The 27,891-nt window shown below is 40.3% G+C and overlaps 1 protein-coding gene across 21 annotated transcripts in view; it reads right to left on the reverse strand.

Annotated features, from left to right (window-relative positions):
• NEB (nebulin) overlaps positions 1-27,891 on the reverse strand; it is a 215,667-nt gene that overhangs the window by 36,122 nt on the left and 151,654 nt on the right. For 17 of the 21 annotated variants that reach the window (XM_059927862.1, XM_059927859.1, XM_059927857.1 and 14 more), the window contains exons 104-126: positions 26,808-26,915; positions 24,493-24,606; positions 23,979-24,176; positions 23,539-23,643; positions 22,797-22,901; positions 21,849-21,956; positions 20,662-20,769; positions 19,378-19,485; positions 18,756-18,860; positions 18,548-18,652; positions 17,439-17,537; positions 16,995-17,105; positions 13,141-13,245; positions 12,327-12,431; positions 11,809-11,913; positions 9,619-9,723; positions 9,359-9,463; positions 8,602-8,706; positions 7,492-7,596; positions 5,250-5,354; positions 3,713-3,817; positions 2,977-3,084; positions 959-1,063 (exon numbers count right to left, since the gene is read on the reverse strand). In XM_059927862.1, the coding sequence (XP_059783845.1) occupies positions 959-1,063; positions 2,977-3,084; positions 3,713-3,817; positions 5,250-5,354; positions 7,492-7,596; positions 8,602-8,706; positions 9,359-9,463; positions 9,619-9,723; positions 11,809-11,913; positions 12,327-12,431; positions 13,141-13,245; positions 16,995-17,105; positions 17,439-17,537; positions 18,548-18,652; positions 18,756-18,860; positions 19,378-19,485; positions 20,662-20,769; positions 21,849-21,956; positions 22,797-22,901; positions 23,539-23,643; positions 23,979-24,176; positions 24,493-24,606; positions 26,808-26,915 (2,532 nt within the window). Of the gene's footprint in view, positions 1-958; positions 1,064-2,976; positions 3,085-3,712; positions 3,818-5,249; positions 5,355-5,988; positions 6,094-7,491; positions 7,597-8,601; positions 8,707-9,358; positions 9,464-9,618; positions 9,724-11,808; positions 11,914-12,326; positions 12,432-13,140; positions 13,246-16,994; positions 17,106-17,438; positions 17,538-18,547; positions 18,653-18,755; positions 18,861-19,377; positions 19,486-20,661; positions 20,770-21,848; positions 21,957-22,796; positions 22,902-23,538; positions 23,644-23,978; positions 24,177-24,492; positions 24,607-26,807; positions 26,916-27,891 lie in introns of all 21 variants that reach the window. The other 4 variants (XM_059927855.1, XM_059927853.1, XM_059927843.1 and 1 more) reach the window with 2 other exon arrangements.

Consider the following 27,891-nt stretch of genomic DNA (forward strand, 5'->3'; position numbering starts at 1 on the left):
ATCTGAGGCACAGAAGTGAGTGTCCTTGGGAAGAGCCCTCATCATCAGGCACATTTCTTTCCTCACTCTTTTTCCTTCTCCTTTTTTTGGTCAAGGTATAATCGATATACAATAAGATAAACATGTTTTATAAGTTAAAAATGGATCCAACTTTTCCCCATTCTATTGTGAAAATTTTCAAATGCATGAGGAGTTGCATGAATCTTACAGAGAATACCCATACACCCAGCACCTAGATTCTACAACGTACATTTTACTGCATTTGCTTTGTCCCACATCAATCCTGCTACCCGTCCCTCTGTCCATCCTCAGGACACCTGTACGCTACCTGCCAGTCCCTAAAGGCATTTTCAGTTTGCTGGCCCTAATAAATGTAAGTTCTCTGTAGCACTAGTAGGCACTAGTTGGGTTTTATAATATTTCATTATATAACCACTTATATATTTTTAAGAAGTCGATACTCATTTAAATGCACAAAAGTGTTTCTGTGGTTGAGGCTTGAAGATGCCCCATCACAAAGAAATGAGTCAGCGCAGGGAGATGTGAACAGGAGGGAGGTCTAGGCCAACTCCTGACAGCACCAAGCAGCTCAAGTGTTCTCTTTTTTTTTTTCAGGAGAAGTAGGCTCTAGAGTTTGTGGCAGGAGAAGAACATGGAGACTGGAGACACTGTCGAAAATGTAACCTTCATTTCAGAATTAAATCCCCCATTTTTCAGCATCCTAACATGGAGGCTGAGCGGGTATAACATCCATGGGCCGTCCTTGCTCTTCCCCACTCTCCTTTGTGAGAACCATGGGCAGCACTTAGAGGTCAGTGTTATCACTCATGCTCTGAGGGGCCAACCCCTGATCTGGACTCACTAGAGCTCAATCACCTGAAAAGATGTCAAAAGAGGCCATGTGCCCTACAGAAGCTGATGAACCCCTATTAGGCTTGGGGACGTTTCTGGAACTTACATTGGTGTTGACTTTGTAGGCATCCTTGGCTGCTTTGATATGAACAGCATCAGGCTCAATAGTACAGTTGGACTTAGTTCTCTGGTAAACTTCTTTGTATTTCAGCTGTGGGAGGAAACACAGGTCAATTTTTTTTTTTATAGCAGCCCACAAGTATCTTAAAAAACAAGAAATTAAAACCATAATATAGTACATGATACTCCTTAAGACTGAATCAGTCTGTTGTGAAGAAAGGATGCAGACATGCAGCTATGTGACACGCACCATCCTGTCTCAGATCTTAAAACCAACTCCCCAGGACACATTGTGTATGTTCACCAGTGTCACCATAGAATTTATGTCCTCTGAGCTTGTGCTGAAAGGGGCAGCTGGACAGCTATCCAAGTGTGTTCTCCTGTCCCCAAATCAGAGACTCCTGAGTTCAGAACCTCTTGAAAACTGTTGATGGAAGAGAAGCCTTCCCCCATTGGCTCACCCAGATGGGATCAGGCTTGCCCTCCTTCCATGCCCCTACAGTTGTAGCTGCTATCATGTCGTGTTATAATTATCTGTCTATTCTTTCCATTGAGCTGAATCCCTTGCGGGCAAAGATTGTGCATCATTCATCACCTCATTCCTAGCATCAGGCACTTAGGAACCCAATAAATATTTGATGAATGAATGAACTGATGGATGAATGCTGTCGTCACTACTGTCATTGCTAGAGCCATCGCTGGTAAGTTTGGGCACGTGTGGGTTTGAATGGGAGGAGGAGAAAAGGGAAGGCTTAGCCTCTTTGAGCCCAACTGCTCATTTTTTCATGTCTAGCCTGGAATTTCTAGCTTCACCCACTTTTGCTCCTTTTAAATTTCAGGGCCCTGGGACTCCATCTGGGACTTCTCACTAGTTATTGCGGAAGGATCTTAGGTCTTACTGTGACTGAGTAAAACTGTTCTACGGAAGCCATAGTAGCGCTTACTAAACTTGCCTGATCATAAGAATCACAATTTTCTGTGCTTCACCATAGATGTAGTAAATCAGTAGCTTTAGGGGACTGACTTGGAAATTCATATTTTTCATCAACATCTCAGGTTATTGTTACAATCAGAAATTTAGGGAAACGGATGCAGAATTGCTTCATTTTTCTACACTGAGAGGGAAAGGGCTGCTCCACATAAGGGATCTACCATATAGATGTTTATGAATACCCGATGTTCATGTTCAAAGTGTCAAAATTTATTTTAACATAAAAAAATATTAAAAACATTTTTAAAATGATTTATACATTTCTGCCTTCATAAACAGTGCACTGACGTATTTAGCATTTTTCTTGGCAACTTAGAGTCAATAGTGTGAACCCATTTGTTTAGCTACCAAAGAATTCCTGAGCACCAGCCTCAGTCAAGGCTTTCGGGTAGGGATTCCATAGTTGCCTTCATTATTCTTTATGGTGCCCATATAGCCATTAAAATATTTAATCTATTTTTTAACCAATATTATGATAGTTTTCCACCACAGAATCTAGCTATATATATGAAAATATACGAATGTAATTTCTCCTCAAATTCAGAGTATTAGAATTTAATGGCTACCTTTTCCTCTTAGCCAAGACGAAACTTATAGAGTATTAATAGAGTTTATGGCACACTGCATTTTTCAGACTGGTCTGGAAGCTTCTACTCCAGCCTCTTAGAACCCATCCACTCTGCCGTGAGATGGCCAAACCATGCGGAAAGGCCACGTACAAGGGCTCTTGTCTATACAATGGCTGAGCTCCCAGCCCGGCCGTGATCGGGAGCCAGCTCTGGGAGTGAGCCTTCCCACCTGAGCTGCAGCGCGTGGGGTAGAGCATCCACTCAACTGTGCCCACTCAGCTCACAGCTCACAGAACTGTGAGCCAAAAAAGCATGACTGCTGTCTCCAACCACTACATTTAGAGTGATTGTTACACAGGAATAGATAAGTGGACCTGGGTTTGTTATATCGCATTACAAAGAGGCCAAAGTGAGAGGGGCTGTAAAGCCATCCTGGTAACTTACATCACTGACTTCATCTTTGACCTTTTGGACATGCAGCAACATGGGCGTGTCGTGGATTGTGGTGTAGCCTCTGGGTCTGGCCTTGTTGTATTCCAGCTTATACAGTATCTGAAGGAGATGAAAAGGCAGAAAGAGACAACTTTATGTACCTCAATTGACACTGTAACATAACGTAAACATATAAAGGCAACATTGTTGTTGTTTTCATTGAGTGTATATAAAGGAAAGAGAATTCCATAAACTCAACAGGTGCTTTCATGCTTTCTGCTAAGGCTCCAGTGCCTCTACAATGGGGTGTCTGCCAATTTGGTTGGAACAATTCTTTACTGTAAAAGAAGAGTCCTGAGCATAGTAGGACACTTATTGTCCCTGCCTCCTTCCCTCTAAATGGCAGTAGAATCTTCCAAACAGGGACTTCCCTGGTGGGGCAGTGGTTAAGAATCTGCCTCCAAATGCAGGGGACACAGGTTCGATCCCTGGTCCAGGAAAATCCCACAAGCCCGCGTGCCACAACTACTGAGCCCATGTGCTGCAACTACTGAAGCCCGCGCGCCTAGAGCCCGTGGTCCACAACAAGAGAAGCCACCGCAGTGAGAAGCCCATGCACCACAACGAAGACCTAATCCAGCCAAAAAAAAAAAACTTTTCCAAACATTGTGACCATCTAAAATGCCCCTTCCACATTTGTAAGTGCCCCCCCAAGGCCAAAAATCCATTCAGTGTTTCTTGTACTTACATCACTAATTTGTTTGTTGACTTTTGTAGTACGTAGGTGTTCTGGAGTATCCACAACTGAGGTAAACTTGTCCTTTGTTTCTTCATAATTTTTCCTGTACTTGATCTAAATTGTAGAGGAGAAGAACAAGTTAACTTGAAGTAGAAGAGAGGGCTTTCAGGGACTCTAGTTTTCCTCTTGAGAGAGTCCCACGGCAGAGTAGGATTGTTATATAAGCCATTGATGTGCGGGATGATGCCATGCTTTCTTAACTGGAAATGTTTATATAAATCTGTATTTGATAGCAACAGTGTAACAGAGTGAGCTAATAATAATAATAATAATAATAAATATTTTCCATATATTTTATCCATGTGGAAACTGAGGCCCAGAGAGGTTAAGAGTATGAGCTAAGGGCACATATAGAGCGAATCTCAGAGCCAGGACTAGACCCATGTTCTCTGGACTCTGGCAAGTAATGATTCGCTCACAATATGCTACGTCGAATATATATGATCTCTTAAGTATGTTTCCATATCAAAGCTGAAACAGGTAAAAAGAATGAATACATAGAGTTTGAAGTAGTTATTTTTAAAGACATTCATTTTTGAAATTTTCAAGTCATGATTTTTTTTTTTTTCATGCACATAAGCGGTTTCAAGCAGTACAGACACTGAGAACACAGCAAAGTGCCATGCACAACTATCTGATGATCATATCGGGACCAAGGTAAAAGTTCAGGCAAAGAGAATGTTCACAGGAAGACCTCATCCTCCTCATTTCATGTGTTGATCTGGTGTCAAACTAAAGTGATAAAACAAGTTGCTAATACAAAAGACTGATTAAAAACTTTCTTTGCGTGTGGGAACAATGGCCTTTTATTAACATCGTATCTGGTAGTTAAGCAATTATCACTGTCTTTTGCTGCTTCAAATTTACCATCCCACATATGACGGGAAGGTGGTGGTGTGTGCTTCAGTTGACCTTGTAGGAAGGCAAGGTGATCAGCAGTGCTGTTAACAAGGGTGTGTGAGGACAGATGTGCTGGAAATAACCTAGCAAATTCAGCATCAAACTCAAGAGGGGCCATGAATATGCACAATATTCAAAGAGCTGTGCTGTCATCCTCATCTCTCCAAAATGGTACAGTGTAGTCATTATTGAGCAATGGACACATTAGACAAAAACATTAAATATTCACATCTTTTAAATACTGTCAAATTTACTTAACATCCTCTATCTCTAAGAAATCTACTTCTTTGGGGCAAATATTGAAAAACATAAAGTTATACCAATTTGGAAAAGTTTGAAAAACTTTGAAATAGCCTCAGTTAATATTACTTGGAATTCCAAAAGCGTCAGAAGACGTACAAATGTTGGCTGCTACAGCACCACACTTGGCCACATCCAGAGTTCATTTACAGGGAGTGAATATTTATGCAGCTTTGTCATGTGAAACCAGCTTGGTCAGGGGGCCAGGGAAGGAAATCAGGGAAAGCATAGAGGTGAATGCCCCCAAGGCTTCTAAATCTCTTCTTCGCATCACATCAGACATTACCTGGCTCCACATGTATGTGTTGTAGAGGGCAGTCAACATATCTGGACGCAGAATTTCATTACATCCTTGTTTCAGAAGCATCTTGGCACTAGATTTATATTTTCTCTGTTCATGCAAAGAGCAGTGAAGCACAAAAGAGACTTGTGAAGACGGAAAAGAACATAGCTCTATATCCTGATCACCTCTGAGTGAAGAGATGTAGGCACACACACTTTGTGTTCTCACGTGTGTGGGGGTGAAGACAACCAAATGCATTATAATGCCAAGCAGGGTGATGTGATATTTGCAGTTGACCACCCACAGCCCTTGTGAATGGGGAATAATAGAGCCAGTCCCACCAAAATTGCCTTATAGAAAAGGTGACATCAGTGAAATAGAAAAACACAGTAAGGAGTTCTGTCTTCTTTCCTTCCGTTAATTTGTTTCTTTGTTTCTGCGTTTGCACCTTAATTCGCACTTTACAACTGCAGTTTACACACAGGCCCTCCTGAAGGATGAAGGGTGTGAGGACCCAGCTGTGCATCTCATGTTCACCACAGCACACGTGAGGACACAGAGCATGGACTGGCACACTCAAAGAGCTCGTGGGCTCTTTGGGTGGCTAGACAGATAATTTGGAACAGAACATCCCAATATCATAGGCAGAACCTATGACATCCTTGCAGCAGACGGGACGACATCTCATGAGAAACTTGGAGCACAGTCCTGCTTGGCCGTCCAGGCGGCCCTATCACAGTACCTGACTGATCTGGTCGCCTGCGATCTTAGCCAGCAGATGTCTAGGCTCATCGACTACCAGGTGGTATTTATCTTTCCGCTGCTCATAATCAGCTCTGTATTTTTTCTGCTCAAACATCATATCAAATTATAGCAAGAGTACAACTTCAAGGCTATACACACATGTCCCAAGATACTTCAGAGAGCCAGAAAAATGTGCTTTCTAGAGGTGGGCTCCCAAAGTATCCAGGGTAATGAAAATAGGGAGGTGAAGAGAATTAAGCAAAGGAAGATGGCCTGGAGAAGGCTGGGGCTTGGACTAGATTAGTTATAACATCAAAATTGAAGTACCTTGTACCTAAACATGTTCCATCTTTACATATGATGTCATTAGCAATGTTAAGTTTTATGACATCTTACATTGTATTTAAAATAAGGCACTGACAAGCTACAGGTTTACTACTTTAGGCTGTGAGAGTCAAAAGGTATATTCATGGACACATTCTAATATGCTAGTTAATTTATTTGATTATAAAAGAGACCTGGAAATCCTTCATGAATTAGAAAAATAGAAACAAAATATATCAAGACTGTCTCCCTAGGAAGCTACCAACAGTAATTCTTCAGAGTCATCCCACCTGGAAATCTACTGAAAATAAACTAAATCAAATTTATAAACAACAAAAAATCTTATATGTTCTGGTATAATGTTATAAGTAAAAAAATAAAATAAAATAAATAAAAATTTATAAACAACAAAAACAACAAAAAAGTTATATATTGAAATAAATATACCATTGGCTACATTTTCATTTTCTGACACATTTTACTAATTTTCTAACATTGTTTTTGAATTTATGTAAATCTGTGGAAAATACAAAGACAGGAAATTAAATGTAAAAACCATCCACACATACATTAATTCATAGCTTGCTTCTTTCATCATTTTAAGCTAAATTTACCTTAAACTATTGCAAAGACAGTTCCAGGAAAAACTGGGTAGAAGGTAAAGGAATATTCTGAGTGCAAATGGACACTTCTCTGCACCAATGTATGAGTCACAGTGGCAATACATTTGAAGGCGTGAATCACAACTACCCGCTTAGGGCTGCCATTTCTGTGCCTTGGTAAGGGATACTAAGTTAACTTTGAACTTCTGGGTCTTCCAACTCTACACAGAATCCTATACACTCCCTGTTGAAGGGAGTTCAGCTGAGAGTCAACAAAACCTTTACCTCTTTGCTCTTGTCACCCAAAGGGCTGTGCTGCCCTGTGCTAGTGCGAGCAGAGGCCGTGCTGGCTGTGGGGACCTCACTCCAATCCGGACAGCCCCTTCCTTTGTTCTTATTCATGCTTTTGGCAGAGCTCATCAGATAGTGATATTATAAGAGCCTTCCCAATGCGTAATCTTGAATCAACACTAAAATGGCTTTCCTGTCATTTTAGGTATTGGGTTTTAATCAAACCTCATTTATAGACTTCTAAAGGGACGCTAATAGGCTCAATTGGATCAGGTCATACATACCTCATTCATCAACTGAGTTGCAAACTTGAAATGCCTATTGATTGGACAATCAGCAACATACTTGAAATCTGACTTCGTCCTTTCAAATACCTCTTTATACTTATACTAGAGAAAATAGAACATGGTTACTTGATAGCATGCTGTGATTATCTTAAGAATGAGACATGCCATTTATTGTATACAATTGTGATTAATTCATTCATAGAGATAACAAGTAATTACTGAACACACTCTGGCTCCCAAGGCAATGAAGGGTATACCCACCTCAATGTCTTAAAAACTAGCCCCCAAATACATAGTTTCATTGAATGGATGTCATATAGATCTATATTCCATATTGGACAAAAATCCAAATCAGTTTCTTCTTTGTTTCAATACTCATAGTGATTATTATTTTACTTTGAATGTATTTCCATGTGCACTCGAAGGCAGTTTTTAGTCCGTTAATTAGAAGTAGTTTTCCAGTAATGAATCAGATAATCATAACATTTTAGAGCAGGGGTATGCTAGCATCTAGACCACTACCTGTTTTTAAATAGCCCCATGAACTAAGAAAAAACTTTTTTATATAGTACTAAGGGATTGTAACAAAGAATATGTGACAGAATGAATGTGGTCCACAAAGTGTAAACTATTTACTATCTGGAACCTTTCAGAAAAGTTTGCTGCCTTCTATTTTAGAACTCAAAGGAAGCTAATCCAACTGCTTTATTTTGTAAGTAGGAAAATGAGGCCATAAAAACAAAGTTATTTGCTTCAAGTCACACATCAAGTTTGTAGATTAAAATACTCTCACTTTCTATTTGCTTCCATATCAAATCACCCAGAGACATATTAGGAAATTCTGGAAGAGCCATGAGGAGTTGTACTGAGATGGCCTTTTATCAAATTCAAATGAGTGATGTAAATAAATGATTACTATTGTCAATGAGGCCGATACTAAAATAATTTCTGAGTAGAGTGAATAATGTAGTATATACTCCAACTTTAGGGTCTAGAAGCAAGGATAGGGATGGAAATATGAGAAGCTGTTTCCTCAGTACTAATTCTCTCTGTGGGCACTGGAGTACATTTCATGGATGTGGCCATTACGCTTGAGTAGATATATACCTTGCTGTAGAGAGTCTTGTTCTTTTCAGCCAGAGTGAAGTCGGGGGTATCAAAGGCATAGCAACCGATGCCTTTAAGCCAGGTCAAATCTTCTTTATATTTTACCTGGGAGAAGAATATCACCAAAGAGTTTTAAGTACCTACCTCCAAATAGCAGTAGGTTAGGATCGATACAAGTAGAACAAATAGAAGGTCTGACCACTAAGGTATATAAAATAATAAAGTATTGAAATAATTATTTAAGAGACATTTCCAATAATACTGATTTCTGCTCACTTTATGGTGTACTGAATTGCATATGGAATTTTTCATTTTAATACCAAGTAAAGCAATTCAAATTTAACAGGCATACTTGCCTAGAGAGTATATCATTAGCTCGGCAGCTGTATTTTCATATAAAGAGCTGAAATTTCTTTCTAAATGAGCATTGTCATGTGTCTTAATTGCTTAATTGTCATGAAGTTGTCTCTTCAGTTGCTCAGAAATAGGTTATCATTTACATGAAGTATATCACTTCCAGTCATGTATTATGATGTAACACATTTAGAAGAAAAATTAGGTTTATAAATTTGAGTATATTTTTCTGTCTCCCGAGTTGAAGCTCACTTATTTAGCAATGAGGTTTATGACTTAAACATCCATACACAAGAGCTAAAGTTTAGTCAAGTGTTTAATCAGTTTTTATGCAGTGTTTGATTTCGTTAAGTCATGTGGACATATTAATTTATATGTAAAAATAGAAGATTTCAAGACTCACATCACTGACTGCATCAGTGACTGCTCGATGGTGGAAATGCTCAGGGCGATCAGGAATGGACCTCCAGACTCCCAGCTGGCTCATGTAGTTCTCCTTGTATTTTATCTGTGGTAAAAGCACAAAGACAGCTTTAACGTCTTACCCAAATTTAATGTAAAAAAGTCCGTTTGTCTCCAGAGAGTTTTAGAAAAGGGAGGATACTTTAAAAAATTATGGTGGGTTATTGAGCCCAACACAAGTAGAAATATATAGGGGCGTACTTTACTGATGTGGTCTGTGACTGTGCGATGATAAACGATGTCTAGAGCATCCTTCACAGTGTGGTATTTCCCTTTGGTCTTCTGAAATGTTTCTTTATAGCGAAGCTGGAAAGAGGAAAAGCACATGGATTATGAAGAACTACCAAGTTAAATAACTAAGCTCTTTTAACCTTGAACTCTCCTGAGTCTTATCTCTTATGTTTTCCCTTGAATAAATTTGGGAGAGATTAAAAACCTCTTTCACATCCTGGAAGAGAAAAAGGACATTCAGAGAAAACTAAAGAAATCTGCATAAAGTGTGGAGTTTAGGTAATAATAATGTATCAATATTGATTTGTGACAAATGTCCCATGGTATTGTAGGGTGGTAACAACAAGGGAAACTGGGTATAGGCTATATGGGAACTCTCTGTACTATCGCTGCAACTTTCCTGTAAATCTAAAACTACTTAAAATAAAAAGTTTATTTAAACGTAAAACAAGCAGACAAAAAGCTCATTTGGGAGGAGAAAAAAAAAAAAAGAAGCATAACTTTGTTGAGCCCGGGACATACTAATGTACATGGAAAAAGGAGAAAGATTTAGTTTCTAACTCCTGGTATTAAAATGCCTTTTCCATGGAGCAGTCCTAAAATTTTATTTCATTTCAATCTTTATCTTTGTGGTATTTCAAAAGTCAATAGCTCTGACTTTAACCTAAGAGTATCATAGAAGATTCATCTCATCTACACAAAATGAGTACTTCTCTGAGCACTCTGTTTTCAATCTCGGACGAATCTTTTCTTTTTGGGTAGCTGAGCAAACACATAGTGAAAGAGGCCTTTAACTTTAACTTTGTTTTTCAGATGGGTAATCTAAGATCCTTTAGCTCTCCTTGTGGGGATAGCCACGGTAGATAGGCTGAATTTAATGCCACATCCCAGTTGGACTATTTCAAAGGTTAGAGTTACCAGTATTGGTACTGACAAAGCCCTGGGGATAGGGCTGTCCAGTGGTGTATAATGAGCTCCAGGGGCCAATTTCACTGTGTGGACATCCCTGAGAAGTGGTGATGCAGAGCAAGCTTGGTTCAAATTAATATTCGACAGTAACCTTGAAGTGATAAAGATGGGGATGTCACAAGAAGACAAAAACTATCCTAGCAAATAGATTTTGAGGGTAGCATATAATTTTTTCAGCTTATATTTTAAGCAAACTGGCATGGTCTTCTTCCAACTAGCAGACTCCTTTTAGCTGCAACTGAAAATTTCTGACAAAATTACGGAACTAAGATATTGTTCCAATTTGCTGTACACTTTCACAATTCTGCTTAGGGATTACTGTAACCACTTAAGATGCTTCAAATCCTAGAGCTATGTTGCTAAGTTGAGGGTGAGGGGGTTGCTTGAGCTTTTGGCTGGGTTAAGTCCCAACCAGTCCTCCAGAGATCCTGGTTCTGGTAATAGGTGCAATGCATTCATAATTGGGCTCTGGGACACAAAACTGGTAAGGACTGGCCATCTAACCGGGTTGATTCATTTCATATCTTCATTAACAGATAATCTCATTACCGTTGAAAGGCACTCTGTCCTTGATCACGTGGTATGGGAAATGAAAGTCTGTCCCTCTGAATTCTAACAAACATGTCATTCACATGATTTAGGCGATCAAGAGAAGAGAGGAACAAACATTTTCTGAGTGTCAACTAAGAGCCCTGCACTGTGCTAGAAACGTGTATCTGTTGTCTTGTTTAGTCTAATTTAATTATCACAATTCTTATCCTCATTTCACATAGAAGAAAAGAGGCTCAGAAGAATTAGGTAAATTATATGGAGTCATACAGCAGGCAAATCACAGCATCAGGATTTGAAACCGTGATTGGCTGTTTCCAAGAACAACATTTTATGGATAAGCAACATCAAGTATCCCTAGGAAATGCCACCAAAGAATTAGAAGAAAGGGTCATATTTTTGCTTGGAAGAGCAATGAGAAAAGCAGTAGGTTTTCAGCATCTCTCAGCATTATTCTTAGCGACTTTGCCAAATGGTACTGTTTGTGCCTGTTTGTTTGGCTTTTGTGTTTTTGTTTCTTTCCTGATCTGTATTGTGGGCCAGGACTTTGAATTACGGATATGACTGTAATATCTTATGCTTCTTAGGTGTTTCCACTTCAGCTGCCCCATCACAATGAAGAAAGAAGGGAGGGATGCATACATCACTGGCATTCCAGTAAGCCTTCTTGGCTCTGATGAGGATTGGCGTATCTGGAACTGGAGTGTACTTGTCCTTCATCTTTTCGTATTGAATTTTGTACTTTTTCTAAGAAATAAAGATGGAAGAGAGAGAAATTTAAGTTCAAGTGTTTTCATCCCTCCCAATTCACAACCATGGAACAGATCCAGCCTAGGGACACACTGGATCATGCTCGTTAAGAGAATAGCTCTGCCTTCTGTTTCTTGATGCTGTTGAGCACAACTTATAGAAATGAGCTCTCTGATCAGAGGCAACAGGTGAAGGTTTTTTTTTTAATTAATAAATTTATTTATTTATTTTTATCTTGGCCACGCTGCATGTCTTTTGGGATCTCAGTTCATCACCAGGGACTGAACCCAGGACATGACAGTGAACGAATCCTAACCACTAGACCACCAGGGAACTCCCAAGCAGGTGAAGGTTTTAACAAAGGATTTGTTTCTTTAGCCCAGTGCCTGGGTGCTGAATTCCCAACTTACCTCACTGACCATGTCCTTCACGTCTTTAGCATGCTTCAAGGCTGTGGTCTGGTTTCCAGCATGATGATGTGGTCTCTCTTTGGTGGCAAGTTCAACATACAGATACTAAATGATAATAGGCACAACATTATAAGTCAACTATACTCCAATAAAAATTAAAAACAAAGAATAGGGATCAGATGTTACAGAGATAAAACACCCCTTATTTAGTATTCAGTCCTCTTTACTCATTTCTAACCCTAAGATGGGAGGGCAGTGTCGACTTGTTATTGTCCTGATTTTTTGTTGTTGTTATTGTTATGTGTGTTTCTGTTTATTTGTTTCTCCCTCTGTCTCACATTAGGAAACACATATACGCGCTCCAGTCATCTAACATTCCTGCTGCTGACTATGGTCTAGTCTAAATCCACGTGATAAAAAATGCTGATAGAAGAATGAGAGGATTCTGATAGTCTTCAACATATTTTTTTTTTCATTTTTGCCTGAATGCATGAACTGTGGTTTCATTTATCTGTGGACAAAATATAGGTCCTATGGAATGAATTAAAAAATTTATTTTCACCACCTGGAATCCACAGACCACTCATCCAATGACTAAAATTGTACAGAACTTAGAATAGAAGACATGGCATTACCTGCTCATGTAAAACATACCCTAGTGAAGACGGCCCCAAAGAAAACAGCTTCTTGAAGTTAAAGGGCATGAGGCAGCATCAGGACGACCAAGTGTGAGGCTCTGCCACTGGCAGGAGTGGTCAGGCACACAGAACCACCCCCTGTGGCAGGTTTATGAATCTTCATGTGTGAATGTTACCTGGCTCTGAAGCTTCTGCCCTCGCTTGGCTCTTATAAGGTCAGGAGTATCAGGAACTGAAGTGAAGATTGACTTCTGCTTCTTGCCTGCAGCTCTGTACACCAGCTGGACATAAAACAGTCATAACCATCATTTCTGCTTCATTGATACATTCTATGCTCTGCAGATGCCTTTATTGCTTACTTCAGAGAAAAAGCAGGGCCTCTCCCACTGCAGCAATCTCAGTTTCTGTCCAATAAACCGATACATTTTTTTAACCTCCTTAGCCTTCCTTTTCTTTTTTTCCTTGTATCAAAATTAGAGACATTCTGCAGCCTGTCCAAGTTCCAAGCCATCTGCTGTGTTCTTGTTCCCTTCTCACCTGTCCCTTCTAGGACCCTGTTCTAGCAGTTACCCTCTGCCTCTCTATATCTTCAACCCTCCCGATGTTCCAGCCCTCTCCCTTCTTCTGCAAACAGACCCAAGTCCCTCCCTTCATTAAGCCTTTTCCAAGTTCTGCCAATGGCCTTTTGCCTTTCTTTCACAACCAAGCAAACTATGTGTTTTGCCTTTTTCTCTCTTTTGATTAATTTCACAAGGCAATAGTTTGGCTTCCACCCGACCACTCCAATGAATTGAATTTCATTAAGACTACCACAAACAATTACAATTGCTACATCCTAGAATGCTTTTCTGCAGCAACTGTAACTGCTCAGCAATTTCATTCCTGAACTCTGTTCTCTGCCTTCCATTCCCCCATTCTCCCCTAGGGGGCCTCCCATCTTTCTAGGCACTCCTCAGCTTCCTTCTGTGGTTCTGCGCTCCCCCAAAGGCTGCTATTAGCTAGAGTTAAGGGTTGGCCCCTTTTACCCTATACATTCTCCTTGGGTAACCTCATCTCTACCCAGGACCTCAACCATCAATTTGAGATTGATGGTTTTCAAATTTGTTAAATGGCTCCTTGATATCCTAGTCATGCAGGCCAGAAACTTGGGGAGTCATCCTAGACCCCTTCTCCCTCATTCCCACATCAAAATGGTCATGAATCCTGGGCTCCTAACTTTGTGATACTCCTTAAATCTGACCTTCTTCTCCTTTCCCACTGCCATGGCCCTAGTTCAGCCCCCTGTATTGTTTCTTTCTACACATCCTTAAGAGCCTCTAAACCACCTTCCCAAATCCTCTATTGGACACTTCACATGGCTTACCCATCTTTCACAAGCCCAAGAAAGAGGTTTTCTTAGAATTCAGGTCTAATTAGATGTTAATGCTCAGATCTATCCTGCTCAGAAATAATTCATCAATGACTTTTCATCATGTCCAAGATCATTAATATATCACCCACGAGTCTTCATAACCTGGCTTCTTCTATCCTATGTCTCCAGTATCATTTCCCAACAGTCTTCCACACTCCCCATGTGATATTTGAAACTAGTCCCAGTTTCTAGAACTCATTATGGCCAATTTCACATACTGTGCCTTCTACCTAGAATTTTCTTCCCACTCTTATGTGCCTGGAGAACTCCTGGAGTCCATACTGTCTTGATCATTCCTATAGGATATCATTTATCATATTGATGTCTGTTTCTTCCCAGAGATTATGAGCCCATGGAATGCAGGAGCTCAGTTTTATCATTCTTTTATCACCTCATATTTAGATAGAAGATCTGAAAAACAGTAGTCCTCTAATAAATATTGAGGATATTTAATATAATGAGGTAAATGAGAAAGTCTAAATGGATTACAAATAAATCCTAATCATGGATAAAAATGCTGGTTGAACAGATAAAACGTAGGAAATAAATAATATGTATATGCACATGTATGTACGTGTCCATTTCTTTACATCTAAACTATATACAAGTGCAAGGTGAAACAAAATATAGCTCATCTGCTTAGGGCTGTTTTTGGTGTTACCAATGAAAGAAAGGAGATAAACAAAACAGAAATGTACTGTTTCTCCCAGGCTAAATTTTTGAATAAATCAAATCGACAAAATCATAGAATTTTATGGCTAAAAGAAGCCCAAATCATTACCTAGTCCAATTCTCTAGCTCAGGAAATTAGGGTGTTAAAGTTGTGAATTAGAAAAAGTCACACAACAAATTGGAAGTAAATCTGGAACTAAGACCCACCTCTCCCATGCCATTTCTATGATTCCCTTTGAAGTGTATTTCCCCTGTACTTAGGTATGCATTGTTTATACTCCTTGGGACAACATCTCTGCTTCCTAGTACTACAGATATATATGTGTCAAGAATCTGCACAATTTAAAGACAAGTCAAAAGTCAATAACTTGAACTTTTGGCCATCAAACTTTTTACTAAGCAAGTGTTTCCCAAACTCACCTGATCCTAAAAACCCCTTAGTAAGAACAGATTTGCAGGCTCTACCCCAGACCTTCTGAATCCAGGGTAGTAGCTCAAATCGGTATTTTCTCAAGCTCAGGTCATTCTACAGTGAGGCAAGTGTGAGAGAAATTGCACTACTAAAAAATATCTATTTTTCTTCCTCAATGTTGTTGCATAATATGCACAAAATCCCAATAGGAATTGGGAAGAAGAGAAATTAAAGTTTTAGATAATTCTGAACCCAGACAGCTGAGAGAAGTAAAGGTATTTCAAAAGATGCCAATAAGCACTTTAAGTTATCAAACAATTTTTAATTATTTAATTATTGGCTGGAGGAGAGATGTGATACTTTAAAGCAGTGGTTTCCAACACTGCCTGAATATTAGAATCATCTGTGAGGCAGCTAAAAATATGCAGATGTCCAGACACAGAGAATCTAGTGTGGGGCTTGAGGTTGGAGCCCACTCAAGGGTAGTTTTAAAATATTTCAGAGATGATTCTGATACTTAGCCAGTGTGGAGAGGCACCTTTACTGAGAAGAAACCCCATACGCATTCCTATCTGAGTGCTAGCACTGGTTGAAATAATAGAGGGAAGTGCTCAGGAAAGCAAATGTGCTCAATGTAGCATTTGTAAAAGCTGAAGAATGAATCATCCTCTGCCCTGGCTCACTCCAAGTGTAGGAGGCTGCACATCCTCTCCACTGAGGACAACGCTTGATTTGCCAAGGCCTCTTTAAGTCTAAGGACATAAGTGATCCCTAAACAGCAGCCATCAGAGTTATTAAGAATGGGGAGTCCATGAAGTGGCCTGACAGCTTTATGAAGTCTGATAAATGAGGCCACAAGACAAACTGAGTTGAATGAGAATGGCCCACTGACCTATAATACGAGCAACCATTTACATTTGTGGGATGCCCTTACCTTTAGAAAGCACATTTCGTCCTTGGCAAACACGGACATCTGTTATGGCCAAAGCACTATAGGATACACATCTAAATAAGATGGGGGGGCCAACCCTCAAGGGACCAACATAGGTGAGAGGATCAGATCTATGCACAACTAATGGCAATAAATCAGGAGCCTGGGTGCCAGGTGGGGCAGATGAAAATGAAACTAAGTTGTTTGGAATTTCCTGAGTGGGCAGCAGAGCAGAGAGCCATTGAAAAACTTTTCAGATTGCACCGCCATGATTAGGGTTCCTGACAGCAGGAATTAATGAGAGAGAAATTTTTGAAATAAATTCAGTTTGGAGACAACAATAGTGTAAGACAGAAGGACTCTCTAATCTATAAAATCATGTAAACTCTCAGCTGTCCTAGTCATAGATAGGGCAAGTATCAATAGCCTCATCTTATTAAAGAGGGACAAAATAAGTAAATGGAGGCAAAATGAGGTCAACTGACTTGTTTAGACAGGGTGGCCACTCTGTAATTAAAGGCAGAAGGGAGATTTTGGCCCAATATAATTACCTAAAAAATGATCGCTAGAGGAAGGAGCCCCTTGTGGTGACAGGTTTACTTACTTCACTCAGATGTGTCTTCAATTCCTGCACTTTTCTGTATTCTGGAGTGTCAAGCACCACTTTGTATTTGTCTCGCATCTTCCTTGCATTATCGGTGTATAGGTAATTAGACTTAAAAAAACAACAATGGAAATACAAGTTGATTAATAACTTCAGGAATTGCATGTCATGGTCACATGTTGTCTTTCAAACGGCTGGCATGTGCAAGCCACACTGACCCTCCCTGTGTCCTGGAGGTCTTCCCAAGCAGGACCAAAAACAACCGTCATTTAACTAAGCTCATTACCTTTTTTAGGCAGCACAGATCATCTTGAGTGGGTCATGACTTGCTCAGTGAGTTAATGGCAAATTTCCCCTTAACAGAAGCTACAGGCAAAGATTCCTTCTGCCCAGCTTTGTGAAGCTGTGCAGGAGGAGCTGCGTGTTAGGACGGTGTGCACTCACCCAGAGCTTCCGCAGGTGCCGGGAGCGGACCATGTCAGGAGTGTCATACAGGAAACAGCCCAGTCCCCTCAGGATCTGCAAGTCTTCTTTGTATTTAATCTGTGTCACAAACATAGAAATATAGCTGGTCATGAGCAAATATAAATCAAGAACAAATAAGACAGAGCAGTGATACTTTTTTAGTGATGGATCTTTCATTTTGGTTCAACACATCCACCCCGTACTCTGAGTTTGCTTGAACTCAAATAAGTCATAGGTTTAAAAAAAATTTTTTTTAACTTATTTATTGATTTATTTTTGGTTGCATTGGGTCTTTGTTGCTGCACTCAGGCTTTCTCTAGTTGCGGCGAGCAGGGGCTACTCTTTGTTGCAGTGTGTGGGTTTCTCATTGTGGTGGCTTCTCTTGTGGAGCACAGGCTCTAGGCATGCAGGCTTCAGTAGTTGTGGCACATGGGCTCAGTAGTTGTGGTTCAGGGGCTCTAGAGTGCAGGCTCAGTAGTTGTGACGCATGGGCTTAGCTGCTCTGTGGCATGTGGGATCTTCCCAGACCAGGGCTCGAACCCGAGTCCCCTGCATTGGCAGGCGGATTCTTAACCACTGCGCCACCAGGGAAGTCCCATAGGTTTTTAAAATTTAAATTGCTAACCCTGAACTGAGAAGAAGATATGGCTATTATTTTATTATTATATGGATGAAAAATACCATAGATTAAATGGAGTGGTATTTTATGAGAAGTAAACATTCAAGGAGAAAAAAAAAATTTCAGCAGGAAGTAGCTAAAGTGGGTGGGAGCAGGGGTGAGTAGGAGAAAGATACTAAACATGACCTGGACAGAGGCCACTTGGAGTGAGGTGTTGGTAATGATTTGGTGTTGAATGTAGAATGGTGGTCAGCCATTCTTGTATCTCCCAAGTGGTCCTCTTACTACTATTTCCATAGCTGGAGAAATGTGGGGTCTTGCTTCCACACTGCTTTACCTCCAAGTTCTACACTCAGTTTAGAAGTTTACTCAATGCAAAAGGCTGCTCAAAGACTGGCTGGCTTACATGCTGAGAGCAAGCCTGCTTCTTGGTAAGAGTCTTCCAGAAAGACCCCTATGAGATGCTTACATCACTGGTGATGTCTCCCACGTAGCGGCAATGGAGCACGTGGGGTGTGTATGGCAGAGAGATCATGTGGCCTTGCATCTTGAAGAAGTCTGATTTGTAAATCAACTACAGGGAAAAAAATGCCCATAAACACATAAATTAGAGACCGAATGGTTGACATTCATCCCTGGGTTCCATGGCCTCCCCCCTCTCCTAAGAAAATACCCACCTCGCTGACAGCCTCTTGTGTCTTCCTGACTTGGCGGATTTCAGGTGTGTCGGGAGTTGTGTGGATCTTGTCTTTCAGTTTGTGGTACAACTGTCGATACAGTCTCTACATTGGAGGGAAAACCATTCCAGATGGTTAGTGTAGGATGATGAGGGCATCTATACACTAATCAACAATCAAATATTGTACATATTTAAAGAGCCATGAGAAGTGAGATTAAGGATACAGAAAATGATTGAAATTAGAAAAAATAGAAAGTGATATTTTGTTTGGGTGAAGAATTTTGAGCACAGTCTTTCCACTTTCTATCAGATAGTTTATGTAGAAAACCAGGTTCATGAGTCAGACTAACATGCAACCTTACTAAAGATTTTTGAATACAAATGTCAAAAGAAGGAATTAATTTGCATTATAATCTATGGATGGGGTGGGTCTCTACAATGGCATTACCAAAATAAAAGAAACATTGCCACAGGATATCAGTATCAAAATGGTGACAAAAAGGATCTCCTTATTCCTTGTTGATGTGTAAGTTTATAGCTGAAATACAATGAATTCTTAATGCATTTCAAACAAAGCCAAGGTCTTTGAAACTCCTCCACAGAATTAACATTTACAGTACCTCACTGGTAACGTTGTTGACCCTTCGGACATTGACAAATGGGACGTCATTGGGTCCAAGGGTATACCCATTTGCCTTCATGTGTTCATAAACTTCTTTGTACTTGAACTGCAGAAGCAAAGTGAGAATGAGATCACTGATGGGTGAACAGAGAGTAAGCATCACATTTCTTAAATGGAAAAGGGCTGTCGCTTTCATCTGAAAATTACTCTCTAAGCATTAAGTATGAAAAAAAGTCATTGACAAAATTTTTGTAATAATCTGAGTCTTGAAAAATATTTGTTGGCTAATAAAGCCAGGTCCAGAAAGGAATACAACTTAGGGTTGCCTAGATTAAATCTGTTTGTAAGTAGGTATGCAAAATGCAAGAAAAACCTGTATTTTTAGTCCCAATATGGCTAGGAAATTAAGAAATGCAAAGCAGAAACAAGAGACTAATTGTAAGACTGATGGATGAATGGCCTTATAGACTATTTAAAAAATGATGTTAGATGATTAAATCTGTGACTCTGCTTTGGAAACCATATTATTGGGCCACAGACTATGGGACTTTGCTGGTCAGCAGGTTTGATTCCCAGGACTCTGGAGGGCAATGCGGAATGAAGAGCTCATTCTTCAGCTGATGGTTGGTTTGTGGGTATGGCCTGAAGGCCAGAGTCACTGGGATAGCCTACGTTTCTTCAGGCCTTATTCACCAAGTCCGAACCTGACACTAGTGGGAAAGGTTGGTATCAGAGCTAATGCCTGGGCAATGCTCTCAGGTAGTGAGAGTCTAACTACCCCTCTGAGATTTCTATGAAATGGGCACAGAGGGTAAGTAGTGAGGCACGTATCAGAGCCTTTCCTTTCAAAGGAACACGCGGGGATGTTGTATCTTCTGCAATGAAATGTTGCAGAAGGAAGACAACACTATCGCTACACAGCAGTAGTGCATGTATGAAGTTGCATTTCCAGTAGATGGCTTGGGATAGTTCAGGATGCTTCTGTGCTAAGGCCAAAAGAAGTAGAGGCATCATGGCAGCCATGATCCCTGAGCCAAGGTAACTGAGTGATGCAGATACAACCCCATGAAAATCCTACGCTAACCCACTGGGCTACCCAGGCACTGCCGAATTGCAGGAGCAGCACCCCTAGAAAACACACCGTCTCCCCTTCCCTGCTCCCATCATCGTATCATGTTGAAACTTCAGGGTGTGATTAGGGGGATGAGAATAGAATATTAACAAATATAAGCGTCCCCCTTCCCACTTTAAGCCCCATCTTAATGAAGAGGAGACCACTCACATAGCTGCTCATGTATTGGGTGTCCTTGGTGTGTTTGAAGTGAGGGGTGTCAACCGGAAGCCTATATCCAGTGGGCAGGGAGTGCAGGCCAGCTCTTCGGTACAGATTCTGCCAGGATAAAGAAGAGCAGGTTAAATGAGAGCTACATCAAATGACTGATCTAAGTTAAACAAGTCAGATCCAGGTTTTCAATTTGATACTTAGTGTACTTACACTCACTGAATTGATTTCAAGAAGAAATTAACTAAATTCTAAGAGCCAAGCAATGAATCCAATTACTCTTAACATATTGCTTTCAAAAAAAGAGCAATGAGTGAAGGGGTTTATAGAAAATAATTCTTCTGTGTCTCTAAACATATGCCTGGTTGACTGCATGGCAACCAGCAAGAATTTGGGAAAAGTAAATAGGCAGCTGGTGCCAACTCTGTGGTTAACCCCACCCTTAGCTGATATTCAAGCCATCACCAATCCCCGAGATAGCCGTAATTATACGATGCCTCTTTGGAAGCCCCCAGGGCCCCATAAATACAGTGTCTTGATCTTAGGCTGTCAGGTCGGGAGGCTCTTATTCCTGGCAGAAGGAGGAAAGGAGTTTCTATCTGTGATTTGAAATAGTCTGTCTCTCAGGGGCGCTAAAGGAGTAAGAATAGTATTTAAAATATTAAAAACCAAATTACGTTTAACATTCAGTATAGGATAGTAGCATGAAAGGTGAGACCAAAGTAGCACCACCAGATAACAAAGAACAGGGATATTAAATACATGAGTGGAATCTAGTTTCCTTCTCTTCTGAATTCCAACAGCAATTTCTAGCTTTCTCTCTTATTGTACTGAATAAAGAGTCTTTTATGATTATATGCCTTGTCTTTGTCATCTTGTCTTGGATTTTAAGCTTTTTGAGAGCAGAGATAGTAGACTGACCCTGTTCTATGTAACTTCTATGCAAGCCTTGCTCCAAAAATGCCCACTGCTTGCTCTCAGCCAAGAGGGAAGACAAGCAGTGCACTGTTTTTTGTTTTGTTTTATTTAGCTCATGTGAATGAAACAGCCTTTACAATTTACAAGGTCAGGATGTAAATTGTAAAGGCTGAGGATGCCCAAGCCAAGGCCACTTCTACAGAGGCCTGGCCCTCGTCAGCTGAGTCCTGGATTTCTGCTGGGCACTCTGTCCAGATCTCATTTCTCACCTCACTCTGGAGCTTGTGTGCATGAAGGGCCCGGTCCAGATCCACAGTTTTTGTGGTTGGAGCCACTTTGCCTCTGACGCTGTGCACGTAGTCATGGTGGTAGACGGCCTGGGTGCAGAGAGAAGCAGAGTGAGCTGAGTGGACTACGGCAGCAGGGTTAGAAAGAAGCAAAGTAAACACAAACCCAAGTCTCCTATTATAAAAAAATAATAGCCTGCTCCCCTTTGCCTTGAGAACTCTATCTCATATACTGTGCTTTGTCCACCAGGACCACAGCCAGGGTATGGACCCCACACTGAAAAATCAGTGGAAGAGTCAGCTCAGGCATAAGAAGAGGAAGAGTGGGCATTTTACCACTACCTATTCCAAAAGAATAAGTTTTCACGTCCTGACTCATTGGTGGGATTTAATATTTGCTTATGAACCTTTGGGGTTAATAAAAAAAGACGGGCAGCCTGCTCTGTGTCACTGTGCCATTACGGGGGGTGCGTCCTATCCACTTCCTAGTCATCCGCATAAGGATGCTGAGGCTTGGGGGATTAAGAGCTTCTCTCAAGCCTCACCGATTATGCGTGGTAGAGGCCACATCTGTAACTGCAGAGACCTTCCCCTCCTCATCTTACCACAGTGAGCACTAATGTATTAGAAGGCTGATACTACGAGGCATAAACCGTTGCTTACAACACAAGGATACAAAAGCAACCTTGGAAGCTCTAAAACACCATGGATTTCATAGATTTGGATCACTTACAAGGCCACCCCAGGAAACCGATGGAACATATCAGGTTTTAGGAAATAAGAGCAGACTCAAGTACTTTCTAAGGCACCAACTCTGGTTTCCCATTGAGAAAAGGCCTGGCCTTGCCCTACTTTGGTTTTTCCCACTTCTGCTGGAGCAGTGGCCCTGTCTTTACTCTCCCAGCAGTAACTTTCCCAGTGGGCGCTTACGTCACTTAGTTGTTTCCCACTTTGGACAGCCTGAACGTAGATGGGAGTGTCAGTAACCAGCTTGTAGTTATTCCTTGTTTTCTGCGCGTGAGCTTTGTACTTGATCTGCCGAAAGGAAGAAAAGAAGCCTGTGTTAGACCATTCATTATATTAGAAATTGCTGGTTTTCACGGAGGGTTTGGTTGCTTTTAACTCATGGTATTTACATACATTAGCCCTTATTCAACAGACTAACATGCACTTGAATTTTATAACAATCGGCGTAATCAATGCTTACAGTCACATGGATCTTTTTGAGTCTTCTAGGAGGCTTGACAACTGCTTTCCTAGGAATGTTTAAGCTTTCTTACTGAAATCTTGATTACAGTATGATTTTGCCTAGCTAATCCTCTTTACAAATAGACCCCGTCTATGGCATCAAAGACTCCTAACAAATGAGTTTTTTCTCATAATGAGGATTATGTGTGCATTAATATATCCAAAATAGTTCAGGAGGTGGTGAGAAGAGCCAGGGGTCCCTTCTCCACCAGAGGACAAGGGGACGGCTCATCTGCATTGTTTGCACTCCTGAGAAATGGGTGCTCTGCTCCTCAGCATCTTCTTCCAGCTCAGCCATCCTCAACACCACTTGAGACGCAGCTGGGTGTGACAATGTCTATACTTTACATACTCTCCCCTTGACCCTAGACTACACAGAGAAGGAAACATACTTTAAAGAGCTAAAAAAACAAGGCAAACTCACATCATCGCGTAGATCGTAAGCATGCTTGGCATGGAGAATCTCAGGAGTGTCCCAGACGTAGCAACCGGTGCCTTTCAGCCAGTTGAGATCATCTTTGTACACAATCTAGGGGATTGCATCAGATGGAGGGGGTCAGAAAAAGAAAACTTTACTGTAACTTTAACACCAAAGACATGGACACCCTCCGGACCCAGGATGACCTTGTGGAATGAAAAGCAAGACATTATGCCCTGAGGCCCTGGGTGTCCTGGAGACATCGGCATAGAGAGCCCTGCTTCCAAGGATGGCTCCGAATCCCTGACAGACCTATGGGTGTACAGAAAAGCAATACTGGAAGAGGGCTGAGCTGAAGAACCAGGTGAAGAACCAGTGAGTCAGTCTCTCTTCAGGGTGGGCGTATGGGCCTGGGGAGGGGAGATCTTCAAAAGCAATGGGCTTACGTTGCTGATCTCGTCTGTGACCTTCCTGACGTGACTGTTGACTTGCAAGTTAGGGTGGCAAGTCCACTCGTGGAGGTGAAGGCGGTAATCGATCTCACTGACTTTCTTCTGAGAATCCTTAGCGGTAACCATCTCTACCATGTCGGGCACCATGTGGATTTTCATCTTGTTCTTCTCATAAACAGATCTGTACAGGCGCTGTGAAGATAACGTAACATGCCAGTTACACAGGGAATTACGCAAGGAATCATGGCGATACGTGCCTTTCTTAGACACCAGAGAGGTCAGGGGAACCAATTTACAGCAGTTGGTTGGGGGCAGGGTGGGGACTGGAAGTTTCTGACACTTTCTACAGATTCATGGCGGTGGGGGAAGCAGTATGGGCTGAAAGAACACTTAGCTTCCTCACACGTGCATGGTCAATGCCATACGCGTTGTTGAACAGAACATGTTCTGATTTATAGTTCATGGCTCCGTTACTTGACTTTTGAAGCCAGCCTTTGGGGTCACTTACATCGATGTTAAACTTGCCAACTCGGAGGCACCGTGCTGTGTTCAGATCATCTTCAACACTTTTGGGTAAAGTATAAAGAGCTTTGAACTTTTCATATTCTTCCCGATATTTGCTCTATAGAGAGAAAATACAAAGGAAGAAACACAGTTTTGAAGAGTAATGGATCTGGATTGTTAAAAACGCATGAGACTTAACAGAAGGACCCGACTCTAAGATGGGCCACCTTGGGGTCAGCACTTCTCTGAGCTTGTTTCCTTTTCCGTGCCCACAGGCAGAGGTGGCACAGTGCCTGCCTCCAGATTACCTGAGGATTAGAGCAGACTGTGTGTAAACGTTCTTTAGGTACCGGTTTTAAAACCCTTGTACCAATACTGGTACTTCTACTGTTACCACAACTACTTTTAAAGATTATGTAATTTTTAAATGATCTCTTTTGTGATATTGGTTTTGTTTTTCTTAACCATAAGTGAAAGATAAAATTGTACACAGGAATTTCTTTGTTTTTTAATAACTGACAAGCCTGATGCTTAAGAGACTCAATCCTTGAATTTCAGTTTCTACAAGGTTTTCCAAAAATACAGTGCAACTAACTTCTGTGGGAAAACCAGTGTCTAGTTCTTAAGCCATATTGCCTATTAATTAATGCTTCATGATTTCATGAATTAGGAAGTAAGGCCCTTACAGAGGCTAAGATCCAATCTCCTAGCACATGATAAAATAACAATTCTCTCACAACTCAGAGACCCACATCTCAGTTAAAAAAAAAAAAAAAAAGAAAGGAAAGATGGGAGTATATATGTATATATATACAGAACTCCAGTAAAGCCCTTCAATGACTGGAAACTAAACAAAATTCCCATCAGAATTTTCCGTAACATTAGTTCACATACTCCTTACATCTAAGCTATTCTTCAATTATAAAGAAGATAGTATTCTGTGACTTTTTTCATGACTAAAGGAAGAAGTCTTTGCTGAACTTTCTGAATCCTATCTACAAAAATTCTCTTCCCAAATGAAAAGCTTGCTCCTTTGGGCTAGTCTGTTTGCAATCTTCCAAATAGAGTTGGCTCTGGGAAAAATCATACAGATTTAATTTTTCCTGTGGGTAAAAATTAAATTAATTCCATATATTGTCTAACAAAGTCTTTTTCTAAACTATGACTCTCTAGGCCCATTAAACAGCAGTGAAATCAGTTTCCTGGGTCATTAGCATTTAAGTGAAGAGAATAGAATTGAAAGACCAGGATGCACTGCCTTTAGTGTAGCGATAAGTACTCTTCTGTAAAATGCTTATATCAGAAGGCACTCACAAAAACTTCAGTTGTGTGTGTGTGTGTGTGTGTGTGTGTCTGTGTGTGTTGACTTGCAGTACAAAATAAATCTCTCAGTGTGGGTCATGGTCAAAAAAAAGATTTGAGAAATACTGGTCTAAAGTGTTACATAAAATGTTCATAATTAAGAAGTAAAAGTCTCTAATAGAAAAAAAAAAAAAAGTCTCTAATAGAAGTAAAGTTTCTGAAAGAGAATTAGCCTTATTAGAACTGCAGTGAAGGTTATAGGGAATTTTACAACAACAAGTTTTACTTAAGAACATATTAGGCATAAAGGGTTAAAAGTGCTAAGATTTTATACTATACTATATTTAAACAGCTCATGTGATTTAGGATTTTTTAAAAAATTACGTCTATACCTAAGAAAAGTTCTGTTTTTAAAAAATTGAATTTCAAGATTTTTAAATTTTTATATTTCATAGTGATAAAGATAATGATTTACTTTTAAATCATGTATTTGGGTCTGGTGCAATAACTAGTTACCACATTCACTGTTTTTTTTTAAGGGTACAATTTATTTATTTTTTATTTTTTTAATTAATTTTTATTGAAGTATAGTTGATTTACAATGTTGTGTTAGTTTCTGCTGTACATCACTGGTTTATTTTTTATAGCAATGTCCACATAATTCTATTGGAAAAGAGTATTTTGTATGGCATATTATGTCCTCTACCTATTCCCATTTCTGGCTAAAATAGAGTGTATCCATCCATGTCATTTTCAGGCAGGCAGCCTAAAAGGTCACATCGCTGTCCTTCATGTAAGTGTCTGTGACTCTCTCTGGACTTCAGGGCCCTTGAGAGGAAGCATAAGTGCACAGACTTTGTGATGACCAAGTGTCTGGAATTATTTGCTGGTGTGCCCCTTTGCAAATGCTGGGGGTCCTTCTGGGCAACACAGGAATCAGCCAGAAACACTTTGGAAGTGGAGGGCAGGGAAGGGTAAAGGGCGGTGGGAAGGTTATCATATTTGTACTTGACTTACATGGCTGGCCAGATGCTTCTGGTTCTTGACGTGTGTCAGGGACACGGTGTTGGAAGGCAGGGTATAGCTGGTGGCTTTCACTTTATCCCAGGCCTCCTTGTACAGGTTCTATAGGGGTTAAAAATCTTCTTGTGAACACAGAAAAATGCAATCTGGCTAGCTTCCAGCAGCGGATTTTTCCTCTGCTTTTGTCCTGCTCAGACACTTCCTAGCAATCCCCAGATCTTCTCACTCTGTAGGAGCCAAGTACTCCTAAGTGAATAACGGGTTTAATGTCATGACCATAATTTCAGAGTCCATTATTTTGTTCTCTACCATAGCACTTATCACAGTTTGACAGTTATCAGAGGTTTCAATGCCATATTCATTCCCTCATAGGTCTAGGATTCCTGGAGGATGAAAACCACTAACATTAAAATATATATGAATATATATATATATATATATATATATATTAAAAAAGATTTAAAAAATGTTTGTTTCCACTTCTAGGTATTTATTTACCCAGGAGAAATAAAAAGTTATGAACACACAGAACCTATATGCAAATGTGTATAGCAGCTTTATTCATAATTGTCAAAAACTGGAAACAACTCAGATGTCCTTCAGCTGTGAAAGGAAAAACAAACTGTGGTTTGGAATATTGTTTTTGCTATAAAAAGGATAAACTACTGATTTAGGCAGCATGTGCGTAATACATAAATGCATTTTGCTAAGAGAAAGAAGCCAGACCTAACGGCTACATATCATATACTGTGATCACATTTACGTGACACTCTGGAAAAGGTAAAACTATAGGGACAGAAAACAGCTCTGTGGATGCCAGGGGAGAGGAGAGGGGCAGCAAAGGGACAATGTGGAGGTAATACAGAATTTTTCTGTATCTTGACTATAATGGTGAAAACTCTATGACTCTATGCATTTGTCATAAGCCATAGTACTACATACCACAGAGTGGAATTTAATGTATGCAAATTAGAACAACCAACCAAAGAATCAGTCAGAATGGGGGAGGGAACTAAAATGGAATACAAACTGTAGCAAATAAATCTGATTGCAATACAAATGTATAATAAGACTACAG

This window comes from Balaenoptera ricei, chromosome 7, assembly GCF_028023285.1.
Source record: "Balaenoptera ricei isolate mBalRic1 chromosome 7, mBalRic1.hap2, whole genome shotgun sequence".
NCBI lineage: Eukaryota > Metazoa > Chordata > Mammalia > Artiodactyla > Balaenopteridae > Balaenoptera > Balaenoptera ricei.